This window comes from Chrysemys picta, chromosome 22 (assembly GCF_011386835.1).
Source record: "Chrysemys picta bellii isolate R12L10 chromosome 22, ASM1138683v2, whole genome shotgun sequence".
NCBI classification, from domain to species: domain Eukaryota; kingdom Metazoa; phylum Chordata; order Testudines; family Emydidae; genus Chrysemys; species Chrysemys picta.
This window is the reverse complement of record NC_088812.1, coordinates 10,038,553-10,063,997: the sequence shown is the minus strand read 5'-3', so window position 1 is coordinate 10,063,997 and position 25,445 is coordinate 10,038,553. Positions and strand designations below refer to the sequence as shown.

General features: G+C 45.6%; 1 protein-coding gene and 1 long non-coding RNA gene across 11 annotated transcripts in view; one reads left to right on the top strand and one right to left on the bottom strand.

Moving 5' to 3' along the window:
• The window catches only part of AKAP8L (A-kinase anchoring protein 8 like), a 35,000-nt gene extending 14,284 nt beyond the window's left edge, over positions 1 to 20,716 (bottom strand). The window contains exons 1-10 of one of the 10 annotated variants that reach the window (XM_065576340.1): positions 20,508 to 20,622; positions 15,354 to 15,536; positions 11,025 to 11,057; positions 9,378 to 9,440; positions 8,190 to 8,418; positions 4,239 to 4,701; positions 3,607 to 3,730; positions 3,352 to 3,398; positions 2,442 to 2,478; positions 366 to 474 (exon numbers count right to left, since the gene is read on the bottom strand). In XM_065576340.1, coding sequence (XP_065432412.1) covers positions 366 to 474; positions 2,442 to 2,478; positions 3,352 to 3,398; positions 3,607 to 3,730; positions 4,239 to 4,701; positions 8,190 to 8,353 — 944 coding nt within the window. In that variant the 5' untranslated portion in view covers positions 8,354 to 8,418; positions 9,378 to 9,440; positions 11,025 to 11,057; positions 15,354 to 15,536; positions 20,508 to 20,622. Of the gene's footprint in view, positions 1 to 365; positions 475 to 2,441; positions 2,479 to 3,351; positions 3,399 to 3,606; positions 3,731 to 4,238; positions 4,702 to 8,189; positions 8,419 to 9,377; positions 9,441 to 11,024; positions 11,058 to 15,353; positions 15,537 to 15,614; positions 15,754 to 20,507 lie in introns of those variants that run through there. The other 9 variants (XM_065576342.1, XM_065576338.1, XM_065576337.1 and 6 more) reach the window with 9 other exon arrangements.
• Positions 20,717 to 20,766: 50 nt separating this feature from the next.
• LOC135977138 (uncharacterized) overlaps positions 20,767 to 25,445 on the top strand; it is a 19,717-nt gene continuing 15,038 nt past the window's right edge. Inside the window, exons 1-2 of the long non-coding RNA XR_010594488.1 lie at positions 20,767 to 20,904; positions 22,330 to 22,491. This is a non-coding gene — a long non-coding RNA (uncharacterized LOC135977138). The remainder of the gene's footprint in view (positions 20,905 to 22,329; positions 22,492 to 25,445) is intronic.

Sequence of the window (25,445 nt, the reverse complement as noted above, 5' to 3'; positions counted from 1 at the left end):
CACACATATTTTTTTAAAAGAAGTGGACACCAAACCTGGACACAATATTCCAACAGTGGTCTCAGCTGTATCATTCACAGAGAGGGAGGTACTGATTAGAGTTCTCCATTTTATAATTAGCTAACAGTCATTTGTACTTTTGCCTTACCAGCTCCCTATGAGGTGTTAAGCCAATTTTACAGATGATGGAGAGACTGGTACAGAGAAGTTCAGGTAACTACTCCTGGTTTTACCAACAAGTCAGTGGTAGAGCCAGGGACAAAAGCCAGAACCTAGATGCCAAGGCCCATGTTCTAAACATTAGGCAATTCTCCCAGAATTCTCAGACAGGATGTATACTGTGTCACTGGAAGAGGAAGATGTACCTTTCTACCATGCGATCCCGATGCCTCTTTTTCTGCCTCTCTTGAGTTTTCTTGCCTGCCTGCAATTTGCGCTTGATTTGACTGATCTCTTCTTGAATTGTTAAAGCACCTAGATGTATAAAGCAGGTTGTGTTTCAGGGCACTATTTGTGGACACCAACTGATTAAGAGGATTCACCTAGACAAGTTTAGTAGCCAACTTGACTGACCCATATAGCTCAGAGATGACAAAGTTATAGTGAAGTGTTGGAAAGAGCTGCTCCCTTAACAATTCCTGCTGTTGGCCAATTAAAAAGGAGCATTGCTAGTCTATTAACAGATGTCCCATCACTCTCTGGCCCAGACTTCAGAAAGGCTGAGCTTGGGTGAGGATGGTGAGAGCATACCTCTTCTGATACAGTTTCCTAACCCATCATTTCTGATGGTGATATAATGCCCCTGGTTTTACTGGGAAAAGATAGCCCATTTTAGATTAGGTGTGAATCTGACAGTTTTTAAGAGGCAACCAATCTCACCCCTTTGGCTTTTGTGCACATGGCACACAAGAGATGAAGGTTGTCAGCGAAATAGGAACTGAATTCCTCCTATAAAAAAATCCCAATTTTTTCAAAAGCAGGAAGTAGCTTCCACTGTTCTACTGGAATGACACGAGTACCCCTTTGGTTTCCCAGCCAAGGCTTCTCATATGGTTTTATACTGCTGCCATCACATTCCACTGATAGCAATTGCAAGTTAGATACTGTGCTGTCAGGGTTCTAGACAGATTCTTCCTCTGGTGAGAGGTCACCATGCTTCTCTAAGCAACCCTCTCCCCAGCTGCCACAACAGTGTTGGCACATCAAACTATCCCATGGACTCTACTCTAACCAAATAAAACGAGGAGGAGTCTTTGTGGCACCTTAGAGACTAACACATTTATTTGGGCATAAGCTTTTGTGGGCTATAACCCACTTCATCAGATGCATGGAGTGGAAAATGTAGTAGGCAGGTATAAATACACAGCCCATGAAAAGATGGGAGTTGCCTTACCAAGAGAGTGAGTGAGGGTGTGGTCAGTGCTAACGAGGCCAATTCAACATGGCCACATCCACCCTAATTTAATTGGCCTTGTTAGCACTGACCCCCCACTCGGTAAGGCAACTCCCATCTTTTCATGGGCTGTGTATTTATACCTGCCTACTGTATTTTCCACTCCATGCATCTGATGAAATGGGTTATAGCCCACAAAAGCTTATGCCCAAATAAGTGTTTTAGTCTAAGGTGCCACAAGGACTCCTCGTTGTTTTTGCTGATACAGACTAATACGGCTACTCCTCTGAAACCTCTAACCAACTAGTATTTCTCTAAGGTACTTATAGAGCCCCATTTCTATAGCATCTGAGTGCCTCACAATCTTTAACACCCCTATCAGACAGCGAAATACTTTGTTCCTTATTTGTAAAATAGGAATAAAGTAAGAGAAACTGAAACACTTACCCAAGGTCACACGTCTGTGGCAAAGCAAAGATTTGAACCCAGGTCTCCTAAGTCCCAGGCTAGCACCATAACCACTAACCGTCCTACCTTGTCCATGGGACCCCTCTTCTTCATAGCAGAGAGGCACACTATAAATCTCACATGAGACCTATAGCACTGGCTAGGAGTCACCAGATTCTGTGCTGGATTTCCCTATGTTTCCTAAAGCACCTCAATCATGAACCGTAACATCCCCTAGTATTCTAGGCCTAGCAGTGTGCCAGACAAACAGATATCCACTAGGGATTATGTACTGTGTACAGAAACCAGTGCAAGCTCTAGAGTGATGAAAGATTAGAGCTTTAACTCAGATCATCATAATCCACCACATAGATTTCTGTACAAGCTACAGCTCAGAGAACAAAAGGAGCAAGACAGTGCCTGAACCAAGTCAGTCAGACTATTACTTGGAGCCATTTCCTCCACAGCAGAGTCCTTTATTGGCAGAAGGTTTATGCTGTACAGGGGTGTAACGTCTGAAGAGCCTTAGCACATCCCTTGATGAAGAAGTTCTTGGCTCATTTCCCCAAGAACGCTTTTAAAGAATTACATTCAGACTCACCTTTCTCAGAATCTTTTCCTTCTTCATCTTCACCCTCCTAAAATACAATTTCAAGAGGTTATCAGCAATCCCTAGCTATAACTTTTGTTGGTCTTACAGAGAAAGTGAGCACATACTAGTTTTACATCTCTTAACCATCCTGCTCCCCAAAGAGACTCCCTCCTGACTTCAGATAGCAGGGTTCCCTGTCTGAGGAACACATTTAGCCTGCGGTTTGGCAACAGTACTACACATTGTGGATTTCTAGGTTTCCTCACCCTATTCCTAGTCATTTTCATAAATTCTCTAGTCACATATTTTCAGCTCTTTGGAGCAGGGCTTGTCTTGCTATGCACCTGTACAAGTATCCTCATACCTTCTATGGGTCATCTCGATTATCAGTTCAAAAGGTTTTTTTTTTCCCCTCCTGCTGATGATAGCTGATCTCAATTGATTGGCCTCTTACAGTTGGTATGGCTACTCCCACCTCTTCATGTTCTCTGTATGTATAAATATCTTCTGTGTGTTCCAGTCTATGCATCTGAAGAAGTGGGCTGTAGCCCATGAAAGCTTATGCTCAAATAAATTTGTTAGTCTCTAAGATGCCACAAGTACTCCTGTTCTTTTAGTGCTCCAATCAATCTCTGTTGGGGCCTGCAGGTATTACCGCAATACAAAATAAGTAATCTAGGGAGGATTTACAACCTTCAAGCTTTCTTACATGAGGATCCAATCCCCCCACTCCTCACCAATCCCAGCTCTCTACAACTGAAAGGTAAGAAGTGGTTCCCACTCATTGCAGGAAGATTCATTTGGTTTTTAATGCTGCCATCACAACATTCTGCCCTCAACTCTAGTTACATGGCCACTCATCCACTTCCCTCAAGCATTATGGTCTTTACTGTAAATTACAAGTGTCAATTTCACTTACAGCTTTGGAGCCCTCCTTCTCTGCTGCTTCTCCTTCAGTCCCTTCCTCTGAAAAGCACATTACAAATGGTCACCATGCAAACAGTAACAGTTGGGGAGCTCAGAAAAGAATGGTATTAACAACTTTACCACCAAATTAAATATTCAAGAGAAACTGAAATGTCAGAGCCAATTACTACCTGAAACAAAGGCACTCTGATAACTTCAGACAACTAAGAGCTAACTCATTAGTAGTCATCACCAGAGAGATTCTTACCATTCTCAGAGTCGGAGTTGTCAGAGCCATCAGTTTTTGCTGCCTTGCTGTCAGGTTCATCAGTGCTGTCAGTTTGTTTTCTCTTCTTAGAGGTAGGGTCCTTCTTGATTTTCTTTTTCTGTGACTAGAAAGGAAAATATCAGTCCCCAAATGTACATTCTGAGACCATCCCCTGCCAACAGCAAATAAGTCTACATTAAGCCACCTTAAAAGGTCTTTATATTGAACTAAACTTCCCAGAAAACACAGTTATGTTTCTGACAGGCAAAGTCAGTCAAGACAGATAACATTTTGCACAGTCCTTCAGCATATCAACCTTCCTTCAGCATATCAGATTAAATCACAAAACTATAGCACATTTACTTTCCTAGCTTTACAATAAAAGCGTCAAGATTAAACACTCTGGATGCTAAGACTGCACTATGAATGAATGTGGCCTCTTCAAACCATTTAGAAAACAGTAAGATGCCAAGCAAATAATGCACAGAGGTACAAATTTCACTGTGGAAACTAAGTATGGTATTTCAGAGAATAAGGCCCTTTGCACTCAGAGCTGGACAGTGTAGTTTGTTGGGAAGTGAACAGTCTCTATACGAGGTAAATGGGTGGGAGGGGATTGCACAGGTACTTACTTTAAAGTCTGCGTCCCACATTTTCCAGTTTCTCCTCATTCGTTGTTTCATGCCGCCTCCTCCAAAGCGCATGTTTCCAGAGAAACCTCGCATTCCCTGGAACATGCTGAGTTCTGGGATAATGTTGTGGGAGAAGAGGGATGGGAGCCTAGAGGAGCCGTGGGGGCCATGGCCCCGCCCTCCCATTGGCTGCTCATTCCACTGTCCGCCCATGTGCCCGGAATATGAAGATGCCATGGGTCTGTTATTTCGCCCGTCTCTGGCCCAGTTCTGACCCCGCTGGCCAAAGTTGTCCCGTGCTCTGTTCTGGTACTGGTCCCTGTGGTTCCCATAGAAGCTGTCATAGCAACCTTCATAGGCATTTTCGGTGTCATGTTCAGCCTCACTGTAATCATAGCCGGATCTGTATAGATCACGGTCGTTCAGTGAAGACCTTGAGTCGTAGGACTCATATGTATTATACCTGCAAGAGTCGCACAGCAAGCAAGGAATCCAGTCAGTAGCATATAAAGGTACCACATTACAGCCTGCCGAGAAATGGCAGCAGAAAGATTAAACAAAAACAACAGAACTGTTCATCTCATTTATATAAAAAATGGTTCTGAGGTTTCACTCAACATGGGAGTTTTTCCGTGTGATACAGCAGCGGGAGAAGGGCATAAATAGAATGGCAAGTACCAGCAGGGATTCAGTTCAACCTCAGTCCATCACTGAAGGACCACATATATCTAGTCAGATTTACATATGCCTAACGTGCCAGGAAGCCCACACCAAACTAATCTTCAATTTCTCTTAAAATTACTAAAACAACAAGGAGTCCGGTGGCACCTTAAAGACTAACATTTATTTGGGCATAAGCTTTCGTGGGTAAAAACCTCACTTCTTCAGATGCAAATTACTCTTCAAATTACTGTGTCACACACTGATCTTTTTTAAAAAGAAAAGTTCCCAAGCTGAGCAAAGGTACCTCCGTTAGCGGTAGCTGTGGATTTTCAACTGTACAGACATTCAGATTTTCTGATTTCAATTTAATACATTCACCACCCGCCCTCTATTTAGCTATGCTTAAGTCAGACTGAACAATCCAAATAGTTAAGAACAAATGCAGAGCTAGTTAGACCACAAAGTAATAGTCCCACTTTTCTTCCCCCACTCGATTCTGAATTGTTAGGAGGAACGGCTTAATTTAGGCCTCGTCTACACAAGAAAGTTTCTGCGTATAATGCATGGTGTGAATTTAAGCCAACAATCATACTGGTAAAACCTCCTCATGTGGGCATCTATTCTGGTATAAGAGTGCCTTTTCTTGATTTAGCTTGTGTCTCTTGGGAAGGGTTTTTACCAAGTCAACTTTCCCATGTAGACATGACTTTAGAGTTATTACTGGCCACTGTAGTTTCCACAAAACCAGTTTTTAACCAGGACAGTTTCAGAAGAAAAATACAAAACCTGCAGAGGAGATTTAGACTTAAATTCTGTAATATCTAAAGTAGTGCCTCTGTACATCTTATGCAGTGGCTGATATATCATCTTTGCTGCATATTGAGTCTATCAAAGTTTAAGGGGAGGCTCCACACTCTTCATGATAACATGCTACTTTACCAGATGTGCCATAGCGTGAGGGAAATCCACACTCACCAAGAGAGAACACAAACAGGTTCACACATTACACAAGGAAACAAGAACACAATGTCAAACTAGCACTGGGGCACAAACCCCAGTAGTTATGCTCTATAGCAAGGTCTTGAAAGCAAGGAAGTTGGAAGGAAACAATGGCTGGAGGAGGAGACACTAACTCCAAAGCCAAAGAGAGCCATTCCATCTACTGATATTAGAAGAATCATCCAGACTAGCAATCACCCAAACTCCTCAGAGGGTAAAGCTACAAGTGCCAATTTACAGTAAACCAGAGCTTTCAACTGCAGCAACTGAATAGCCCTCCCCACACTCTGGTTTTTAGGAAATGAGACTGAAGGCTAAAAACTGATGTTTTCTAAACCACTACTTTCATCCTTTTGTCCCTTAAATGGTTAACTACATTCACTTTGGATATTTGATAACTTTTCTCCAGCAAGAGCTAGAATCTGTTAACAGGACTGGGTTACGAGCCAAGTATCATCTAACATGACCGAACTATGCATGGTATCTTGCCCGATGTTTGGGGCTTGGAGCAGAAGATCCCAATTGTGTGATGTCTGAATAATGGACAAGGGCTGGAACATCAAATTCAAAGTGCTCATCTTATGAAATTAGAACCCAGGAGTTTAGTCAATTAAACTATTCACCTGCTGCCTTGCAACAGTCCTTTCCACTCCCTACAAGAGAGGTACAGATTCATAGATGAGGCCAGAAGATACCAGTGTAATCATCTATTATTTCAAGTATAACAGGCCAAAGAACTTCCCTACAGCATCTCTTTTAGAAAAATATCCAATCTTGAATTAAACGTTTTACCCTTGGTAAGTTGTTCCAATGGTTAAATACCATCACTGTTGAAAGTTTGCACCTCAATTTCTGTCTAAGATTTGTCTAGTTTCAACTTGTTTACCTTTGTCTACTAGATTAAAGAGGCTGCTATTATCAAATATTTTTTCCCCCAGGATGGATTTAAAAAACAACAACTCTGATGTACTTTACATGAGTGCTTTTAAACAGAGTACTCCACCAAAATCTATTTGATGCAAGACTTCAGAGGAGTAATTCCTTAAAACTTTGTGAAGCCTACTGTACATTTGTCCTCTATTCCATAAACATGTAGCAATTTTACAATATTCAAAAGTCATATGCTACTAGTAATTACTATTGAACTATACTTTTGGTAAACATATCCCAAGTTCTTGTGAAACTTTTTATGAAGTTTTTGTAGTTTTAAACTTGGTTGGTTAAAACAAAGTACAGATGCAACAATAGCTGACTGCAAACAAACCAGAATGCACTCCAACATAAAAAGGATAATAATGTATAAAAGTCTCTTGCAGGACATTTCTTACTACTAACAAGCTATGCTTTCATTCTAGAGAAGAGGTTCTGGTTTGCTTACATTATATGGAATTTAGTTTAAGTTATTTTGACAATGTCTCTGAACAGTAGCAGATAAACTTCAAGTTCTCTACAAAACAGATGTCTCCTCTACATAGATGTAAATCTGCCATTGTTCAAATAAATACTTGTACATAAGCAAAATACTCAGAAATGGATTTGCTGGGATGAATTAATATTTCACATAAACCGAGAATGAACAGCAGTGTTGTAGAAGTATTACATTTTGAATATAAACTCATTTTGAAATTTAACACGAGAAAATTTTTGTGAAGTGAACAGTCCTTATTAGTACTGCATACACTTTGGATTTAAAACATGGTCAAAACCTCACTTGATCTTTTCTAGACATCTGTACTGTATTCCCAGCCAGCAACCCAAAACTGGAACAAAAAGGTCACTTTTAGATTAACAATTAAGCTTAAAATCAAATGAGGGACACAGGCAAATGAATGTTGTGGCAATGCTATAGAAATGAAATACATCAGCAGGCTCCCAGATATAGAAATATTAAGGAATCCCTTCTTTATTCATCTCCAGTTTAAAACTGTGAGAAGATTTCCTCCCCTCCTCCCCCCAATTAAACATATCCTACTACTGCTGTAAAGATTGCATCACAGTTCAAGTACCTGTCACCAGACTATTAAGACTTCACTACTCAAACTGGGATACAAATGACTTATTTCAAAAATATAAACAAAAGAAGGAAAATCCAGCTAAACCAATTCCCTTTATCCATCTGTTCCTCTTGAGAGCTAAAATGTGAAGACAAAGTGAGAATGAGGTCAAAATGAGAAAGAAGTGAGAGGTAGCAACTCTGATAGTCAGCAGAAGTTTAGAGTAGCGGTTCCCTTAGGAAAAGACACTAACCTGTCTGGTACTGAATCTTTTCATCTTGATCTCTAGACTCACCTGTCTCCACCTGAGCCATAATGTCCTCCTTGCATTGTGTCCGTTTCTAGATGAGACACCATATCTAAGCGCTGGTTCATTTTTGCTATAACAGCATCGGCGCCAGTGGAAGTGTTAGGGTCTGTGTCTGAATTAGGCATTTCCCAAGAGTTTGAAGTGGCCATACCATACCCATAATTGCCAGAGTTATCTTGACCGTATCCATATCCATAACTATATCCCTCGTATCCTGAAATGAGAAAGTGTCATTGAGAATTCCAGTCAAGCAGCTGAGCTAACATTTCTATCCAAGTTTAGACACAGAAGTCCCAAGAGTGCCCCTTCTCCACAGAATGTGGTGGTTTTAATTTACATTTAACCCATTTTTCCCTTACAAGACACCTGCCAAGGTGTGTTAGTGTATCCGACATCAGGACTTGAAAGTCAAAACATACATGGAAGAAACTTCACACCAAATCCCAGCAATATAGTAACCGTCTACAATTTGCCCCAACTAACATTTAACCCTCAATTTTCATTCTTGCTCTCACTCATGGACAGGGCAGGCTGCAGTGTAGCCTACACAAAGGCTTCCATGACAATCCATTTGCCTGATAAAAAACAGATTCCAGAGAGAACATGGTCCAGTCACCCTCAGAAAGAACAGCTAGTGTGGCATGGACATTTAGGCACGTGTAAAGGGGTAGGTTGTGTGAGAAGAAATAACAAGATAACATATTTAAGACAAGCCTAGTTTAGTTGAAAGTGGGCTTGTCTCTATGTCAGTTTGACATGAAGTTGTGCTGTATCCATACCCAGTTATGTTCTGACTTCATAGCATAAAATTCATACCTCTAAGCTAGGCAGTCAGTTCACGTTATAATTGCAGTGATTTGTTCGAATTAGATGACATTGTGTCTGGGGTCTATTCTTCTAGAGACGCACAAGAATTCATGCAATTCTAAAAATGGAACAATAACCCCACACTATCTTTAACCAGCATAAATATCACTTATGTCACTTCTGTTCCCTCTCCTGCCCACACGTAAATGAGAGAAATGGCCCCCTCAGTTGTATGTTATCTCAGGGGTGATGGAGAACAGCTTCCTCAAATGCAGCCCACGACATGCTACTTACAAAGCACATAGGGACAGAAAACTGACTAAAATGGCATCAGTGTTCTATGCTGTTTTCCCCCTTTTAACTTACATTTTAGGTTTGCTCAGTTCACCCATCAGCATGTCCTACTGCCAACTCTGTATTTCTGGGATTCTTAGTATCATGCAAATTAAAGCAGAGATTTGCTAATCTGAATTTATGAGTCAAAAAGTTATTGTGAACAAATTGTGATTTAGTAAGTGAAACAGACAGTACCACAAGATGTACTTTGTTCTAATGTCTTTTGTAGTTTAAGAATATTTAATAGCATTAGGAGGTAGCATGAGCTAGTGGACAGAGCACTTACCTAGGAGTCAGGATACCTCTGTTCCTGACATGCCACTGACCTACAATGTCTTTGGGGACATAGGTGCCGACTCCGTGGGTGCTCCGGGGCTGGAGCACCCATGGGGAAAATCTGGTGGATGCTCTGCACCCACCGGCAGCTCCCTGCCCCGCCCCAGCTCGCCTCCACCTCCTCCCCTGAGTGCACCGCAACCCCGCTTCTCCTCCCAGCGCTTGCCACCATGAAACAGCTGTTTCGTGGTGTAACAAGCTGGGGGGGGGGGCGGGAGGGAAAGAGTGGGAACGTGGCACGCTCAGGGGAGGAGACAGGGAAGAGGCGGGGCTGGGGTGGAGATTTGGGGAAGGGGTCAGGGCGGGGGAGGGGGTCGAGCACCCACTGGCACCAGGAGAAGTTGACGCCTATGTTTGGGGAAGTCACTTAATCTCTCTAACCTTCCCTCTGTCTTGTCCCTTTAAACTGTAAATTCTTCAGGACACAGACTATATCACAATATACCTGTTCAGTGCCTAGCATAACAGGACCCTGATCTTAGATGGGGACCCTAAGGTGATACTATAAACACAAGTAGTAAAACAATGACAAGCTCATCTTACTGCATATTTTGCCAAAACTAGTTGATTGAAAAATGGGGGGGGGGGAGGGGAAGAGGAGGAGAGAGAAAATCATGAATATTTTCTGGTTTTTACAAAAGTAAGTTTTCCAGCTAGCTCTGAAGATGGTGAAAAGGTCATAAAATCCTTTGTACAACACTGACTACAGTTTAAACTACCAGTCAGGGATACAAAAAACATACTATACTGCTTTGCTAGTCAGTCTTTGAGGAGTGGATAGAGGCTTCCTTGTGCTAATTAATGCATGCAGATTAGTGAGATTCTACCACACAGCTGGGCATCACACTAGTCTTAGCACAGTGAGCATGGCCTCTGGAAAAAGACAAGTATTTATAAAGGGAGGCCTGTTTCAAGTTTGAGTCTAAATGCCGACACACTGCCATTTTTCGTGTCTTTCTGGCACAAGAACTAGAAATTCAGTCTTCTAGCATGCTATGACAGCACTTTAATCTTCAGTGCCATTTCACAGAGAAGTGATATCACACAGAAAGATTGAAGGAAAACAGATAGTGGATACAAACTGCTGACTTCTGGGAACAGAAATATCTGGTTTTGTTGATGCACAAGGCAGAATAGTAAAGACTGTCACAGTTATACAGGCTCTGCAACGCTGACCGAAATAGAGTGGCATGTGACCTAAGAGGATATTATTCAGGGATGGGGGGGGGGGGGGGGGGAGATTTGAGCTGTGAAAAATTTCAATTTTATAATCATTTTTCTGACTGATTAAATGACATCTTTTCATGATGATGTAATGTATTAAGATTTTACTATACTTGCCTCTGTTTGTCCCAGAGTTCCAGTTGCCATAACCTAGAAAAAGACCAAAAGCTGGTCAAAACCCAAATTATATGGCAGGGGTCGGCAATCTTTCAGAAGTGGTGTGCCGAGTCTTTATTTATTCACTCTAATTTAAGGTTTCGCGTGCCAGTAATACCTTCTAAAAATGTTAAAATGTCTCTTTCGATAAGTCTATAATATATAACTAAACTATTGTTGTATGTAAAGTAAATAAGGTTTTTAAAATGTTTAAGAAGCTTCATTTAAAATTAAATTAAAATGCAGAGCCCCCCGGACTAGCGGCCAGGACCCGGGCAGTGAGTGTGCCACTGAAAATCAGATCGCATGCCGCCTTTGGCACACATGCCAGAGGTTGCCTACCCCCGTTATATGGTACGCTCTAGCTAGAACAGCTGGCATGAAGGAGAATCTATGCTATCTAAGATCTGATCATCAAATGCACCCAAATAAGCCTGACTGTATCACAGGGGATACCCCTAAAAAGAGATCCGAGCTTGACAAACCTATATTACTCTGGAGGAATTCTGCACCACTGAGCATACAGAATTCATGTCCTCCGCAGATAAGGATGAGGAATCAAAGGGAAGTCACAAGAGCAGTCATGTGCCCCTCCCCAGCAGCACAGGCGTGTGGTATCCTCTTCTGGCTGCTCCAGGCACCGAGGTAAGTCGGGGGGGGGGGGGAGGAGAGAGCTTTATTGTAGTTTTAAGAATGCTTGATAGAGATCTTGTAGGTGCTTGTCTCTATCCGAGGGATTGGAGCAAATGCAGTTATATCTTAGAGCTTGGCTGTAGACAATGGATCGTGTGGTGTGTCTTGGATGGAAGCTGGAGGCATGTAGGTAAGTGTAGCGGTCAGTAGGTTTCCGGTATAGGGTGGTATTTATGTGACCATCGCTTATTAGCACAGTAGTGTCCAGGAAATGGACCGCTTGTGTGGATTGATCTAGGCTGAGGTTGATGGTGGGATGGAAATTATTGAAATCATGGTGAAATTCCTCAAGGGCTTCTTTTCCATGGGTCCAGATTTGCTCCAATCCCTCGGATAGAGACAAGCACCTACAAGATCTCTATCAAGCATTCTTAAAACTACAATACCCACCTGCTGAAGTGAAAAAACAGATTGACAGAGCCAGACGAATACCCAGAAGTCACCTCCTACAAGACAGGCCCAACAAAGAAAATAACAGAACACCACTAGCTGTCACCTTCAGCCCCCAACTAAAACCTCTCCAGCGCATCATCAGAGATCTACAACCTATCCTGAAAGATGATCCTTTACTCTCACAGATCTTGGGAGACAGACCTGTCCTCGCTTACAGACAACCCCCCAACCTAAAGCAAATACTCACCAGCAACCACACATCACTGAACAAAACCACTAACCCAGGAACCTATCCTTGTAACAAACCCCGATGCCAACTCTGTCCACATATCTATTCAAGTGACATCATCATAGGACCTAATCACATCAGCCATACCATCAGGGGCTCGTTCACCTGCACATCACGTATGAGATTCACTGGACTTGATTTGGGAAAACCCTGCATGATAAAGTCCCCTTTCTCCCTCCCACCCTCTCCTGAAAAGTGAGGAAAAAAGCCTGAAACTGACTTTTTGTAGATTCATTTTACTTCCGTTAGAGCTTCACTTGGAATAAACCAAATAAATAAAAGACATTGAAAACAAAACAACAAACCCCGAAGCCTTTCTTTTAGTGTCACTGTTTCCACATAGAAGAGTAAAGCAAAGAGGTTTCCAAATCCAGACTTATTAAAATAAGCTATTTCCTCTCTACAAGAGGTTGGCAGGATGAGGAGCAAGGTTTGAAGTTTTATTTCTCATCAGATTTCACTTGTTGAGCACATGCCCCAAGTAAAACGGCCCGAAAAGAAGAAAAATAAATAGAGGCAATCAAGAAAGGGAAATATCCCTTTGGTATGTGTGGCAGAGAATCCAAGACATACAAGGTGCTTCCAGGGGGTCCTTTCACCTCCTTGTCATATTTCTGATGGTTGAGCAGAAACAGGGTTACCAGATAGCAACTGTGAAAAAATGGGAAAGGGGGTGGGGGGTAACAGGCGCTTATATAAGAAAAAAGTCCCAAAAAATGGGACTGTCCCTTTAAAAACAGGACATCTGATCACCCTAAGCAGAAACCTAGTCTCAGCTGCATGCATATTTGGGTTACATGAACGCAATTAACACTTCCTGCCACTGATTCGCTGCTTCTAAACTCTCCATCTTCCTCTCCTCCCTCAGGTCGACCCATCCCATGTGTTTCCATGTCTGATAGCTGAAAACGGGGTCTTGTTCCAGATTCATCTCCCCGGGTTTATTCTTGCATCTCACAGCTCAACAAGAGATGACATCTCAGGTATGCTGGAAACCTCAGGAATCTGAACAGCCCACCTTCTGAGAGCTAACTGCTTCTTATAGTCTTATCCTGGATGACAGAAACCCTGATCCAACTGCGCTTAAAGTACAAGAGAGGACTACCAAAGACTTCCCGAGGAGCAGAATTAGGTCCACAGAGAGTACTATAATCAGGACACTAGACGGAATCCATTCCAAGAGGGCACCAACATCCATTGCTGGATACTCTATTTATTCCATTGCATGAAAAGAATGGGACTTCTCAGCCTGGGAATTCTGCCTCATTGTGAGGCGAGCAATTTATTTTCATTCAGAAACTATCATGGACAAGTTCTAGATAGGGATTCAGCATGTTTCAGTCTCTATATTCATTCAATACCAGGTTTCCACTGCCAGATCTCAACCACAGTCTGGATGGACAGCTGGGGTAAAAAGGGGATTCAAGTACATGATTGTTGTGACAATCCATTGCAGCACTTTGAGATCTGTGCATGGAAAGGGTTACCTAAGCCTTTAGAGAAGGAAAGGGAAGAATAAGTTATCCTACTGGACTCCTTGGGCAATTTAAGTAAGAAAAATTAAATTAGCTAAATTGGAATTTAGCCAACATACTACAGTTAATTCCCTTTCCTCGGCAAAATGTGCAGCAACATTTAAATGACCACAAACGATCAAGGCCTTGGTTTTAAGTCTTCTCCAAAAGGTGTGTATATTATCTAAATATTATGTATATTATATACACCTTCAATATTAGGCCTCTCCATGCTGTTTTCAATATAAAGAAACTACCCCACCTAGAAGGACAGAGAAAACTCATCCACTATTTCCTTTTTACCATGGGTTTCTTCCCTGGGCTCCAACCAATAGACCTCTGCCCTCATATGTCAGTAACTCCTTCCAAGAAGCAATTCAGTTCTTCTGGCTACTCATTTTGAGCTCATGCCTAGCCACCTTTTGCTTTGCACTGATGGCTGGGCTGAGACCAAGAGCATTCATCATGTGTTCCAAATTAAAACATAGGCTCTTTGTAGGAACCTGTTATAGCAAAGCAAATGAGTGCACATGTTCTCTTAGGGTATGTCTACACTCAGGATCCCAGAGCCCAGGCTCCAGCCCAAGCCTGGACATCTACATTACAATTTTATAGCCCTTGCAGCCTGAACCCCGCGAGCCTATGTCAGCTGACACAGGCCAGCCGCAGGTGTTTTATTGCAGTGTAGACATACCCTAAGAGCTACTAGTCTCCTGGCTCTTTTTTATGGAGCTTTAGTTTGTCTCTATAATGAAGCTGAGTACATCTTCAAAGGCTCTCTCATTTGGGAGTAATTATCACATTAGAACAATTCAGGCTTTGGACACCAAACTGAAAGGAACCAGGATCTTTTGTAGACCAAAATCACGTCTCATTTGTGAATGGCAAGTAATTCCCTCGACATTTAACAATGTTTTTTTTTTTTTTTGGTCCCCGGAAGCGTTGAGAATTTAAAAATATTAATATATTAAAAAGCCTGGAGAGTATCCCATGCCAGAATGATCCCTCTATGAGCTATAGTTTGAAATAGATCATCAGTATAACCAATCTGGATATGTGGACTCTCTACTCAGACCCTACGCCACCAGCACCCCCAGCTATCTCCGTGACACCACTGATTTCCTGAGAAAACTACAATGCATTGGTGGTCTTCCAGAAAACACCATCCTAGCCACCATGGATGTAGAGGCTCTCTACACAAACATCCCACATACAGATGGAATACAAGCTGTCAGGAACAGTATCCCTGATGATGCCACAGCACAACTGGTTGCTGAGCTCTGTGACTTTATCCTCATGCACAATTATTTCAAATTTGGTGACAATATATACCTCCAGACCAGTGGCACCGCTATGGGCACCCGCATGGCCCCACAATATGCCAACATTTTTATGACTGACCTGGAACAACGCTTCCTCAGCTCTCGTCCACTCACGCCCCTTCTCTACCTACGCTACATTGATGGCATCTTCATCATCTGGACCCATGGGAAGGAGACTCTGGAAGAATTCCACCACGTTTTCAACAGCTTTCATCTCACCATCAACCTCAGTCTGGACCAATCTACACAGGAGGTCCACTTCCTAGACACCATGGTACAAATAAGTGACGGTCACGTTAACACCACCCTATACCGAAAACCCACCAACCGCTATGCTTACCTTCATGCCTCCAGCTTCCATCCCGGACACACCACACGATCCATCGTCTACAGCCAAGTGCTGAGGTACAACTGCATTTGCTCCAACCCCTCAGACAGAAACCAACACCTATAAGATCTTCACCAAGCATTCTCAAAACTACGATACCCACATGAGGAAATAAGGAAACAAATCAACAGAGCCAGACGTGTACCCAGAAGCCTCCTGCTGCAAGACAAACCCAAGAAAGAAACCAACAGAACTCCACTGCCCATCACCTACAGTCCTCAGCTAAAACTTCTCCAACGTATCATCAGTGATCTACAACCCATCCTGGACAACGATCCCTCGCTTTCACAGGCCTTGAGAGGCAGGCCAGTCCTCACCCACAGACAACCCGCCAACCTTAAGCATATTCTCACCAGCAACCACACACCGCACCATAGTAACTAACTCAGGAACCAATCCATGCAACAAACCTCGATGCCAACTCTGCCCACATATTTACACCAGTGACACTATCACAGGACCTAACCAGATCAGACACAACATCACCGGTTCATTCACCTGCACGTCCACCAATGTAATATACGCCATCATGTGCCATCACTGCTATGTACATCGGCCAAACTGGACAATCCCTACATCAGGGATCGGCAACCTTTCAGAAGTGGTGTGCCGAGTCTTCATTTATTCACTCTGATTTAAGGTTTTGCGTGCCAGTAATACATTTTAATGTTTTTAGAAGGTCTCTTTCTATAAGTCTATAATATATAACTAAACTATTATTGTATGTAAAGTAAATAAAGTTTTTAAAAAATGTTTAAGCAGTAAAAATTAAATTAAAATGCAGAGCCCCCCAGACTGATGGCCAGGACCCGGGCAGCGTGAGTGCCGCTGAAAATCAGCTTGTGTGCCGCCTTCGGCACACAGGCCAGAGGTTGCCTACCCCTACATAAAAGGATAAATGAACACAAGTCAGATATTAGGAATGGCAATATACAAAAACCTGTAGGAGAACACTTCAACCTCCCTGGACACACAATAGCAGATTTAAAGGCAGCCATCCTGCAGCAAACAAACTTCAATACCAGACTTCAAAGAGAAACTGCTGAACTTCAGTTCATTTGCAAATTTGACACCATTAGCTCAGGATTAAACAAAGACTGTGAATGGCTAGCCAATTACAAAAGCAGTTTCTCCTCCCTTGGTGTTCACACCTCAACTGCTAGAAGAGGGCCTCATCCTCCCTGATTGAACTAACCTTGTTATCTCTAGACTGATTCTTGCCTGCATATTTATACCTGCCTCTGGAAACTTCCACTACATGCATCTGATGAAGTGGGTATTCACCCACGAAAGCTTATGCTCCAATACGTCTGTTAGTCTATAAGGTGCCACAGGCCTCTTCGTCGCTTTTTACAGATCCAGACTAACACAGCTACCCCTCTGATACTTGTCACCACATAAATGTGTTTTCTAGGTGAACAATGATAAAAATATATGTATATTGAGTCATTACTATGTTCTATCGCGACCCCCACCTCCTCCTCAAGAAGTAATCCTATAATCCATACAAGGGTTAAAACAGATCTCAGATTAATGCTTCAGATTAATGTTTCAAATTCCACAAAAATGGAAACTGAGAAATCCAGCAATATATTTTTGTTCAAGTTTCGAATCTATTAGTAGTCCAACCATTTACTAGATTCTTGTAAAGTGCAGATTAATTAGCTCTTAATATTTGCAACAGCCTACAAGATTGCAGTCAAGGAGTACATCCTGAAAACCTCTCTCTACCAATATAAAATGCATTCTTGTTTTGAGGAGAGCTACATGCTTCACATCGCTTTTACCCTATTTCTACCTGGAAGCACAAAAATAAGACTTTCCCTACAAACTGTATAACAGACAAGCAAAAATTCTATAGTTCTTTCCACTATACACCACATCAAAGCTCTTTACCATACTACTTAATAGGGATTCTTAACTTTTATTCACTGATGACCCCCCAAACCAACCACTTCGTCTATAATACCACATCCCAGAACCTTTTGTGCTGTTTCAACAATGAAAAGAGTGAGCAGTTTGCTTTTTGCAAGTTCTTTCACACATGGTGGAGAGGGGAGGGCAGCTAGAGGGACACACACACAGAACTCCCAGTTTGAGGGTGGGTTGCAGAGACTAAAATAGAGCGGGGTGCGTGGGTGGCATTCAGGGAACTCGTGGGGGAGAAAGAGCGATACAATGAGCTGGAGGTGCATGTTATGAGCTTGACATACAGAAGCAACAATTTCTATGATCCTCTAGCTATGTTATGAATGACTGAAATCAGTTTTTACAGTCAATGCATGTGAACTCAATCATTTCATATTTAAAAATACATCAAGCAAAAATTCTTATGGAAAAAGGTTATGAACAAAGTACAACTTTCACCTACGAGATAGATTCAATAAAGCTAATAACTGGAGCAATTTGTATTCAGAAGGTCCTTCAAAACCATAACAAATGGAAACAGTTTTTACATTAAGCCTTGAGTCTGTAGAAAATGATAGCAGTTCCATAACCCTAAGGTTGAGAATCATTGCTATACATGCACAGCACTGAACAGGCTGCCACTTTGGGGAAGAAAGAGAGCAATCCGGTGGCCAGCTATCACAGTGCACAATTGAGGTATGGGTCTTGATAAGCGAGAGATCGCCTTGATAAGTGGTGACAAACCCCTTATATTTAGACACAAAAGTGTCAAGCAATGCAGGAGTTACAAACCCAATTATAATATTAATTTGTCCAAATTGCACATATTGTACTGGAAGGTAACATTTTGAACATTCCCAATACAACTGAGTATATAAGGCAAATTTCATAACTAGATTATAGTCTTTTAGCAGTACAGTATTATTGAATCTGAGTTCTCTGTTACAGACCCAACATCACTAAGGTTAGTACCTTCCCTGCCTCCCCCCAACCTCTCTCATTTTATTTAATACAAAACATGTAACCCAGCACATAAGGGCAGTTAATTGCAACCACACTGAGGAAGAAAAAAAATCTCAAACCTATAGCAAAAAGCAGCAAAGCTACAAATTCTGGGCTCCCAGCCTAAGCCCTGAGACTCTGTACAGGACAACTTCAACTACACAATCTTGAACTACCCTTTCCTTTGTTTCAATAGAGGGTAGGAGAAGCAGGGACTGATGCCCCCTCTCATATGCAGAATCCCATGTGCCTGGTCACCCTGGCTGGGTATAAATCTCAATTTCTCTCTCCCGAGCTCATCAGTTGAAAGATGCAGGGGGAAGGGAAGAATCTGTGCCAGCTTTACCCTGCTTATTGCCCCCCCAGCTCATCAGCCAGGGATATTGGTGCCAACTTCTTCTCCTTGCTTATTACATGCCCCCCAAAGCCCATGCAATGGTGTGAGGGGGAAAGGAGAGAAGATATCACCATCACCTTCTCCACCCTTATTGTACCCCATTCCTTCAAGCAATGGTGAGTGTATGCGAGGAAGCAGTGTAAATTTCTTCCACCATTGCCAAGACGATGCAGTGACAGTAAGGTAAGGGTATAATCAATTCCACCTTCACAACTGACAGAGAATATTACCAATGCAGGGTTTCCCCCTCCCTTATTATTTATTACACACATACTCACATCAATGCAATGCTGCATAAAGGGGGGAAAGCAAGTCAGCTCCTCCTCTAGTTATTATACCCACTCACCAGAGGCCAATTCAATGTCTGTATGGCTGAATAGTACTGCCAATGCCGCCTCCTGGTTATTAAATCCCCCCAGAGCCTGTGCAATGGTGTGGGTGTGTGTCTATCCCCCTCTCCTTGTATATCTTGCCATATGTCCAAACCCCATGTAAAGGAGGATGGTTCATGGTGTATGTGAAGGGTGCCAGTGGTAGATTCCCCCCTGCCCCTGGCAGGCCCCAGGCAATTCTGTTGTGTGGTGTGTGCGTGTGTATGGAGTGCTGAGTGCCAGCTCTCCCCACACAGTGCTACACAATGTGTATGATGTATGTACAGTAGTGTGTGTCAGTGCCAGACATACACACCCCAAGGTCCATAACACTCTGTGGTGACGATAACGTGTGTGTGGAGTAACAGGCCCCCTGTAATGCTGTGCAGTAGGGGTACGGGGTGAGTACCCCACCAGGCCCCACACTATATAGTAGGGGGACAGGGTCAGCACCAACACCCCAGCAGGCTCCATACCAGTCCCCCTGCAGGCCCCATATTATGCCATGCACCAGAGGGTCGGAGCCAGTGCTGATCCCCATGCTGTGCCATGCAGCAGGGGGGTCAGGGCCAGTGCCAGCCCTCCTCCACTTTAGTGCCCATGAAAACCCACATGCAAGGCCATACAGTAGGGGGGTCAGGGCCAGTGGCACCGAATGCCATGGCATGCAACAGGGGATCGGGATCAGGGCCAGCCCCACCCCAAGTCCCCAGGCCATGTCTGTGGTAGCGTATCGGGGTCAGTGCCAGCGCCAATCCCCTCAGGCCCTGTGCCATGCGGTAGGGGGTCGGGGTCAGTGGCGGCCCCTCGCAGGTCTATGACATGTTGGTGCTATGGGCCGGGGTCAGAACCTGCCCGACCCCCACAAGCCCTAGGCTTATGCGGCGGGTGGAAAGTGACGGTCAGGTCCCCATCCACCGTCGCCCCACGGAGGCGGCAGCGCGCAGGAAGGAGCGAGCGACTGGGCCAGCCCTTCGCCCACCTCCAGGCCCGCCCCAGGGCGCCGAGGGTGGGGGGAGCTCGGAGCAGGCCCTGCAGGCCGCCGGGAGGGACGGGAGGGGAGGGGAGGGGAGGGGCAGCGCCGAACCTCCCTCACAAACGGGGGCAGCCGCCATCTTGCACCCAGCCGGCCCCCGCCCCGAGGGCCCGGCCCCGGCAGCCGCTCACCTGAGTAGCTCATGACAGCGGCTCCACGTCCCACTCTCGCCTCACCCCCAGCCCGCTGCTGCCTCCTGCGACAGACGGTAACGGCAGCTGCCCAGCCCCGCCTCCCGACCGCATTGGACGCGCTGCTCCGCCCACCCGCCAGTCATTGGTGCCTGGGGCTGCCGCGCCCGCCTCACTCTCCTTCCACTGGAGCAATAGCCCGCAGAGCTCTGTTGCCATTAGAAGAAAAAAGCCATCAATCAAAATCACTCTGACTTTCCATAGGATAGACAGAGGTCACTCAAGAACCGCTTCAACTGCGAAAGGCGGACATTAACGTCAATCGAAAAGATTTTAACAGCTCATTGGTCAAGATATTTGTCAGCCATTAAACGCCACAGCAAGGACGGGCGATTGGGTAAGAGAACTGTCGATCAGGAGGCAGGGTCACGGCGATATCCTGCTCTCTGGTTGGTCAGAAGTAGGCAGGCTAGGTTGCCCTGGGTGTACACAGACGGACCGATGGCAGCTCGGCGGGGGGTTGACGTGCGGACCCTTCTTGGGGCGAGGCCCAAACCCAGGCTGGCCTATGGTGGCTCCGCAGGGACATGGGGCAATGCGGCTGTCAAAGCCTCCGTGCCGGGCTGCGATCCGGGCCCTGTCCCCGGGGGCTCGCCCCACCAGGCTGCCCGAGGCCCGAGCCGGGCTCCCGAGCCGTGGAGCGCAGCCGGCTGGAGCCTGGCCGTGCCCAGGGCGGCCCCCGTGGGGGGCGGCGCCGGGCCCCAGGACGCGGGACACAGCGGAGTTAGCGGAACGTGCAGCTGCTGCACACTGAGGCCTCTGCCCTGGAGCGGGGCTGGGATCCCCCGTGCGGCAGCTGAACCCGCACGAACAGGGACGGGGGCTGTGCTGGGGAGGGCACCACAGCGGGGCTGGGGAGGCTCGGTGCGGCTCGCTGCGCTTCACACGCGGCTGAGGAGCGGCCTGCGTCCCGGCTACGGCCCCGTCTTCCTCCACTTAGCCATCAATGGGCCTTGCTGAGTGGGGCCCTGCCACCTGGTCCCCCACAAAGTCAGAGATGGGTCCTGCAGACCAGGCCGCGGCTCCTCTTTCCTCCACAAAGCCATCAGTGGGCTCCACCTACCCAAACCGACCTACTTTCCCCCACCAAGCCATTGATAGGCCCTGCTGGCCCAGACCTGGCTCCACTTTCCCCTGCCAAGCCAGCTGTGGGCCCTGCATATCTGGGCCCAGTCCCGTGTTCCCCCACCGAGCCATCAATGGGCCTTCATCCCCCCTCATTCTAGGTCTGAGAATGCCTGTGTCTCCTTAGCCTGGGCCTTGGCCTCCCCCGCAGGCAATGCCCACCTCCCCATTCTGAGGTGGGCCATGCTTCCTCCCACCACAGGGCAGAGACTCATCCAGAGACCAAACCAAGGGTGGCTCCTTGTTCAGAGGGGTAACCTGAAGGGAAAGGCAGGCCGAGAGCCGGGGATCAAGAATGACAAAAAACAGGACTTTCAATGTCTTGGGAAGACTTACAGATTTCCCAGGACAGCTACTTCAAGAAATGGACAGTCCTGCACAGGTGGCAACCCTTGCTCTGATTGAGCTAGCATGGTAAAAACAACAGTGTAGCTGTGGCAGGACAGGTTAGCTGCCCTACATACATACCCAAGGTTTCAGATGGGATTGTACTTGAGGTGGCTAACTAGAACTCTGCCCATGCAGCGGCAGCTACGCTGCTTGGCACACACCTTCCTCCTGCCTTCTTTCTGCCAGTGTCTATGTAGACAGCCTGTCCATATGAGGTTGAAAGAATGCATAACCTGCTTTATTACAGGTGGTGGAGTCCCCCTTGGTGCACTTGAGGTTGGTCCTGACTGGTATCACCAGGATTGGAGATCCAGGAGACTAGAACCGGAGGGACTGGGTCGACCCCTGGACTCTCCGCCCGTACATGGGGCTCTCCACCTCTTGCATGCCCCAGTGTATGCTCCAGGAGGTGAGGGCAGCCTTAGTACCTGTCTCTTGTGCTTTCCTCGAGCGGGCCCTATGGGAAGGTGTTCTCTGTCCACCCCTCACTTCTGGTCCTCCAGACCTCACCATCAGGTCCCTGTCCCTGGAAGCCTCCCTGGCTGCATCACCTGAGCAGGCTGCGTGACCTGTGAACTGCACCCAGGAAACAGCTGCTCCATACCCATCACTTTCTTACCCTCGTGTCTTGCCCCAACACCCGGGACCTCCTACCACCCATGGAAGGTGAGGAATGCCGGTGAGCCAGTCTGTATTCTATCCTGGTCCTGCTGTCCGCCCAGCATATTAATTGGCAGCTCTTTCACATAGCCCCGAGCATGTGTGCTTCACCACCGCCCCTGACACTTGCTCCTTTGGCGTTGAGGGGGAGATCTTGGCAAACATCTACCTTGAGTGTACCAGGTTGCAGCCCCTTTTCTGGCTCTTCCAGAACCTCCTCATATTCTAACCACACCTTCCCCCTCATCTCCTGATATATGCATACCCCACCTGTGACCCCACGAAGACGCGAGACCTCACATCAACCTCCTCCTGGCATCGGCCATACCAGGAGGAGAAAGCTAGATGTGCAAGTGGTCTGTGACTGGGACCTATTTCCGATTGTCCCTGAAGTCACGTCTCCGGGCAGAGTTCCTGTGGGCCATATCCATTGGTTCCTTGGATGCCTTAAGGAGCAGTGGGTGCTGGCTAGCGTTCTCTTCTTGGTGTCCCCCTGCTTTTGACTCTGTGACCTTTGCTCCTGTCCCTGTTTTTTCATTTGTTGTCCCCCACATTCAGTTGAGACCTGGGTCTGGTAGCTCCTCCCCTTATGCTAGAGAGGGGCTGTTGGTTGTGGGTGGGCTTCCCCAAGAGCCTCAGTAGGTGCAGCTACAGTAACTCCTCACTTAAAGTCGTCGCAGTTAATATTGTTTCGTTGCTGATCAATTAGGGAACATACTTGTTTAAAGTTGCACAATGCTCCCTTATGACATCGTCTGGCAGCTGCTGCCTCCTTTGTCCACTGCTTGCAGGATTCTCTGGAAGAGCAGCCCCTCCTTGTGGGGATTAGAACCGGGGGGGGGGGGAGCAGCAGCCTCCCCCCTATCAGCTCCCCTAAATTCCCTGTAAGGAATGTGGCTCCGCAACTGCCCAGCAGCAGTTCAGCTGTCCCTCCCCCCACTGCCCTGCTGTTCCTACCCTGCCCTCTGCCTTGGAGCTGCTCCCGGGAGCTTCTGGTTTGCTGGGGGAGGGGGAAGGAAGGGTGCTGATATCAGGATGTCCCCCTGCTCCTGCCCCCCCACCCCCACTCTGTACCCCCTCTCCACAAAGCGGAGGGTGACATGGCTCAGGAATAGAAAGGAGGAAGCTGTTGCTTCCGGTCTGATCTGCTTAAACGGGCAATATACTTGAAGTCAGGTCAGCATACGTAAAGGGGCAATATACATCTCTCTCACTCATGCACGCACCCCCCCCCCAGCACTTTGGAAAGTCAGCACCTGTGAAGCTGTGCATATGCTGTCAGGAGGAGGGAGTGGTGCGCTCCAGCGGGAGAGTGTGGGCTCATCATCATGTTCAGTTTTTGCATGGAAGTGTTTGCAGCTACTGCTCTGCATCTATTGTGTTTCCTCCCTCCTGCCTCAGTCCATGCTGCCTCGTAGAGTGTGAGGCTACATTAACAGCATATTAACCCTTGAGGGCTCAGCCGAGTGCTAGTTCATCATTTAGCAGCAAGGCATTCCCTGAGAAATAGTCCACCCTCTTACTCCACCACCTCAAACAAGCTTCACACTCATTCACTGCTGTGTACAATATTGAACTGTTTGTTTAAAACTTATACTATATATAATGTCTTTTGTCTGGTGAAAAAAATTTCCCTGTAACCTAACCCCCCCATTTACATTAATTCTTATTGGGAAATTGGATTCACTTATCATTTGGCATAAAGTTGCATTTTTCAGGAACATAACTACCACGATAAGTGAGGAGTTACTGTACATTGCTATTTTTACCATGAACTAGTGTGAGTATGTCTACTTGAGCTGGAAATTACACCTCCAGCTCCCATATAGACCTACCCAATCACTCTGTGCAGTAATCCAATCACTCTGCAGCTCCAATTTTATTTCATACTGTAGCTGCTCTCACTCAAGCTAGACTAACTCCAGAGGAGTTGGCCTGAGTGAAGGCATAGTCTCAGAGAGCTCATTTATAAGCAGAGGGATGTTGCGTAGGAGGAAGAAGGTGGAAAGTGAGAGACTGAAGCTCAGTTTATGTAACTTATCAAAGGTAAGGGTGACTTGATCACCGTCTATAAGCACATCCAGGGGGATATTTCTGACAGAAGAGGGCAGGCTGAAATGCAATAGCTGGGAGCTAAAGCTAGACAAATTCGTGCTAGAAATAAAATGCAAATGTCTAATTGGGAGGTGGATTAACCATTAGAATAATTAACCCCCAGATGGGGTGGATTCTGTATCACTTGGAGACTTTTAATCAATGATTATGGGTGAAGAATGCAATGCTGTTGCAAAAAAGACCAATGTCATTCTGGGGTCTATTAGTAGGAGTGTTGTATATAAGACATGGGAGGCACTTGCGCCTCGTGAGGTCTCAGTTGACTCTGTCCAGTCTTTAGAAGTGGACAAATGATTAGGGGGCTGGAGCACATGAGTTATGAGGAGAGGCTGAGGGAATTGAGATTGTTTAGTCTGCAAAAGACAAGAATGAGAGGGGATTTGATAGCTGCTTTCAACTACCTGAAAGGAGGTTCCAATGAGGCTGGATCTAGACTGTTCTCAGTGGTACCAGATGACCGAACAAGGAGTAATGGTCTCAAGTTGCAGTGGGGGAGGTTTAGGTTGGATATTAGGAAAAACTTTTTCACTAGGAAGGTGGTGAAGCACTGGAATGGGTTACCTAGGGACAGGGCCGGCTTTAGGCCGA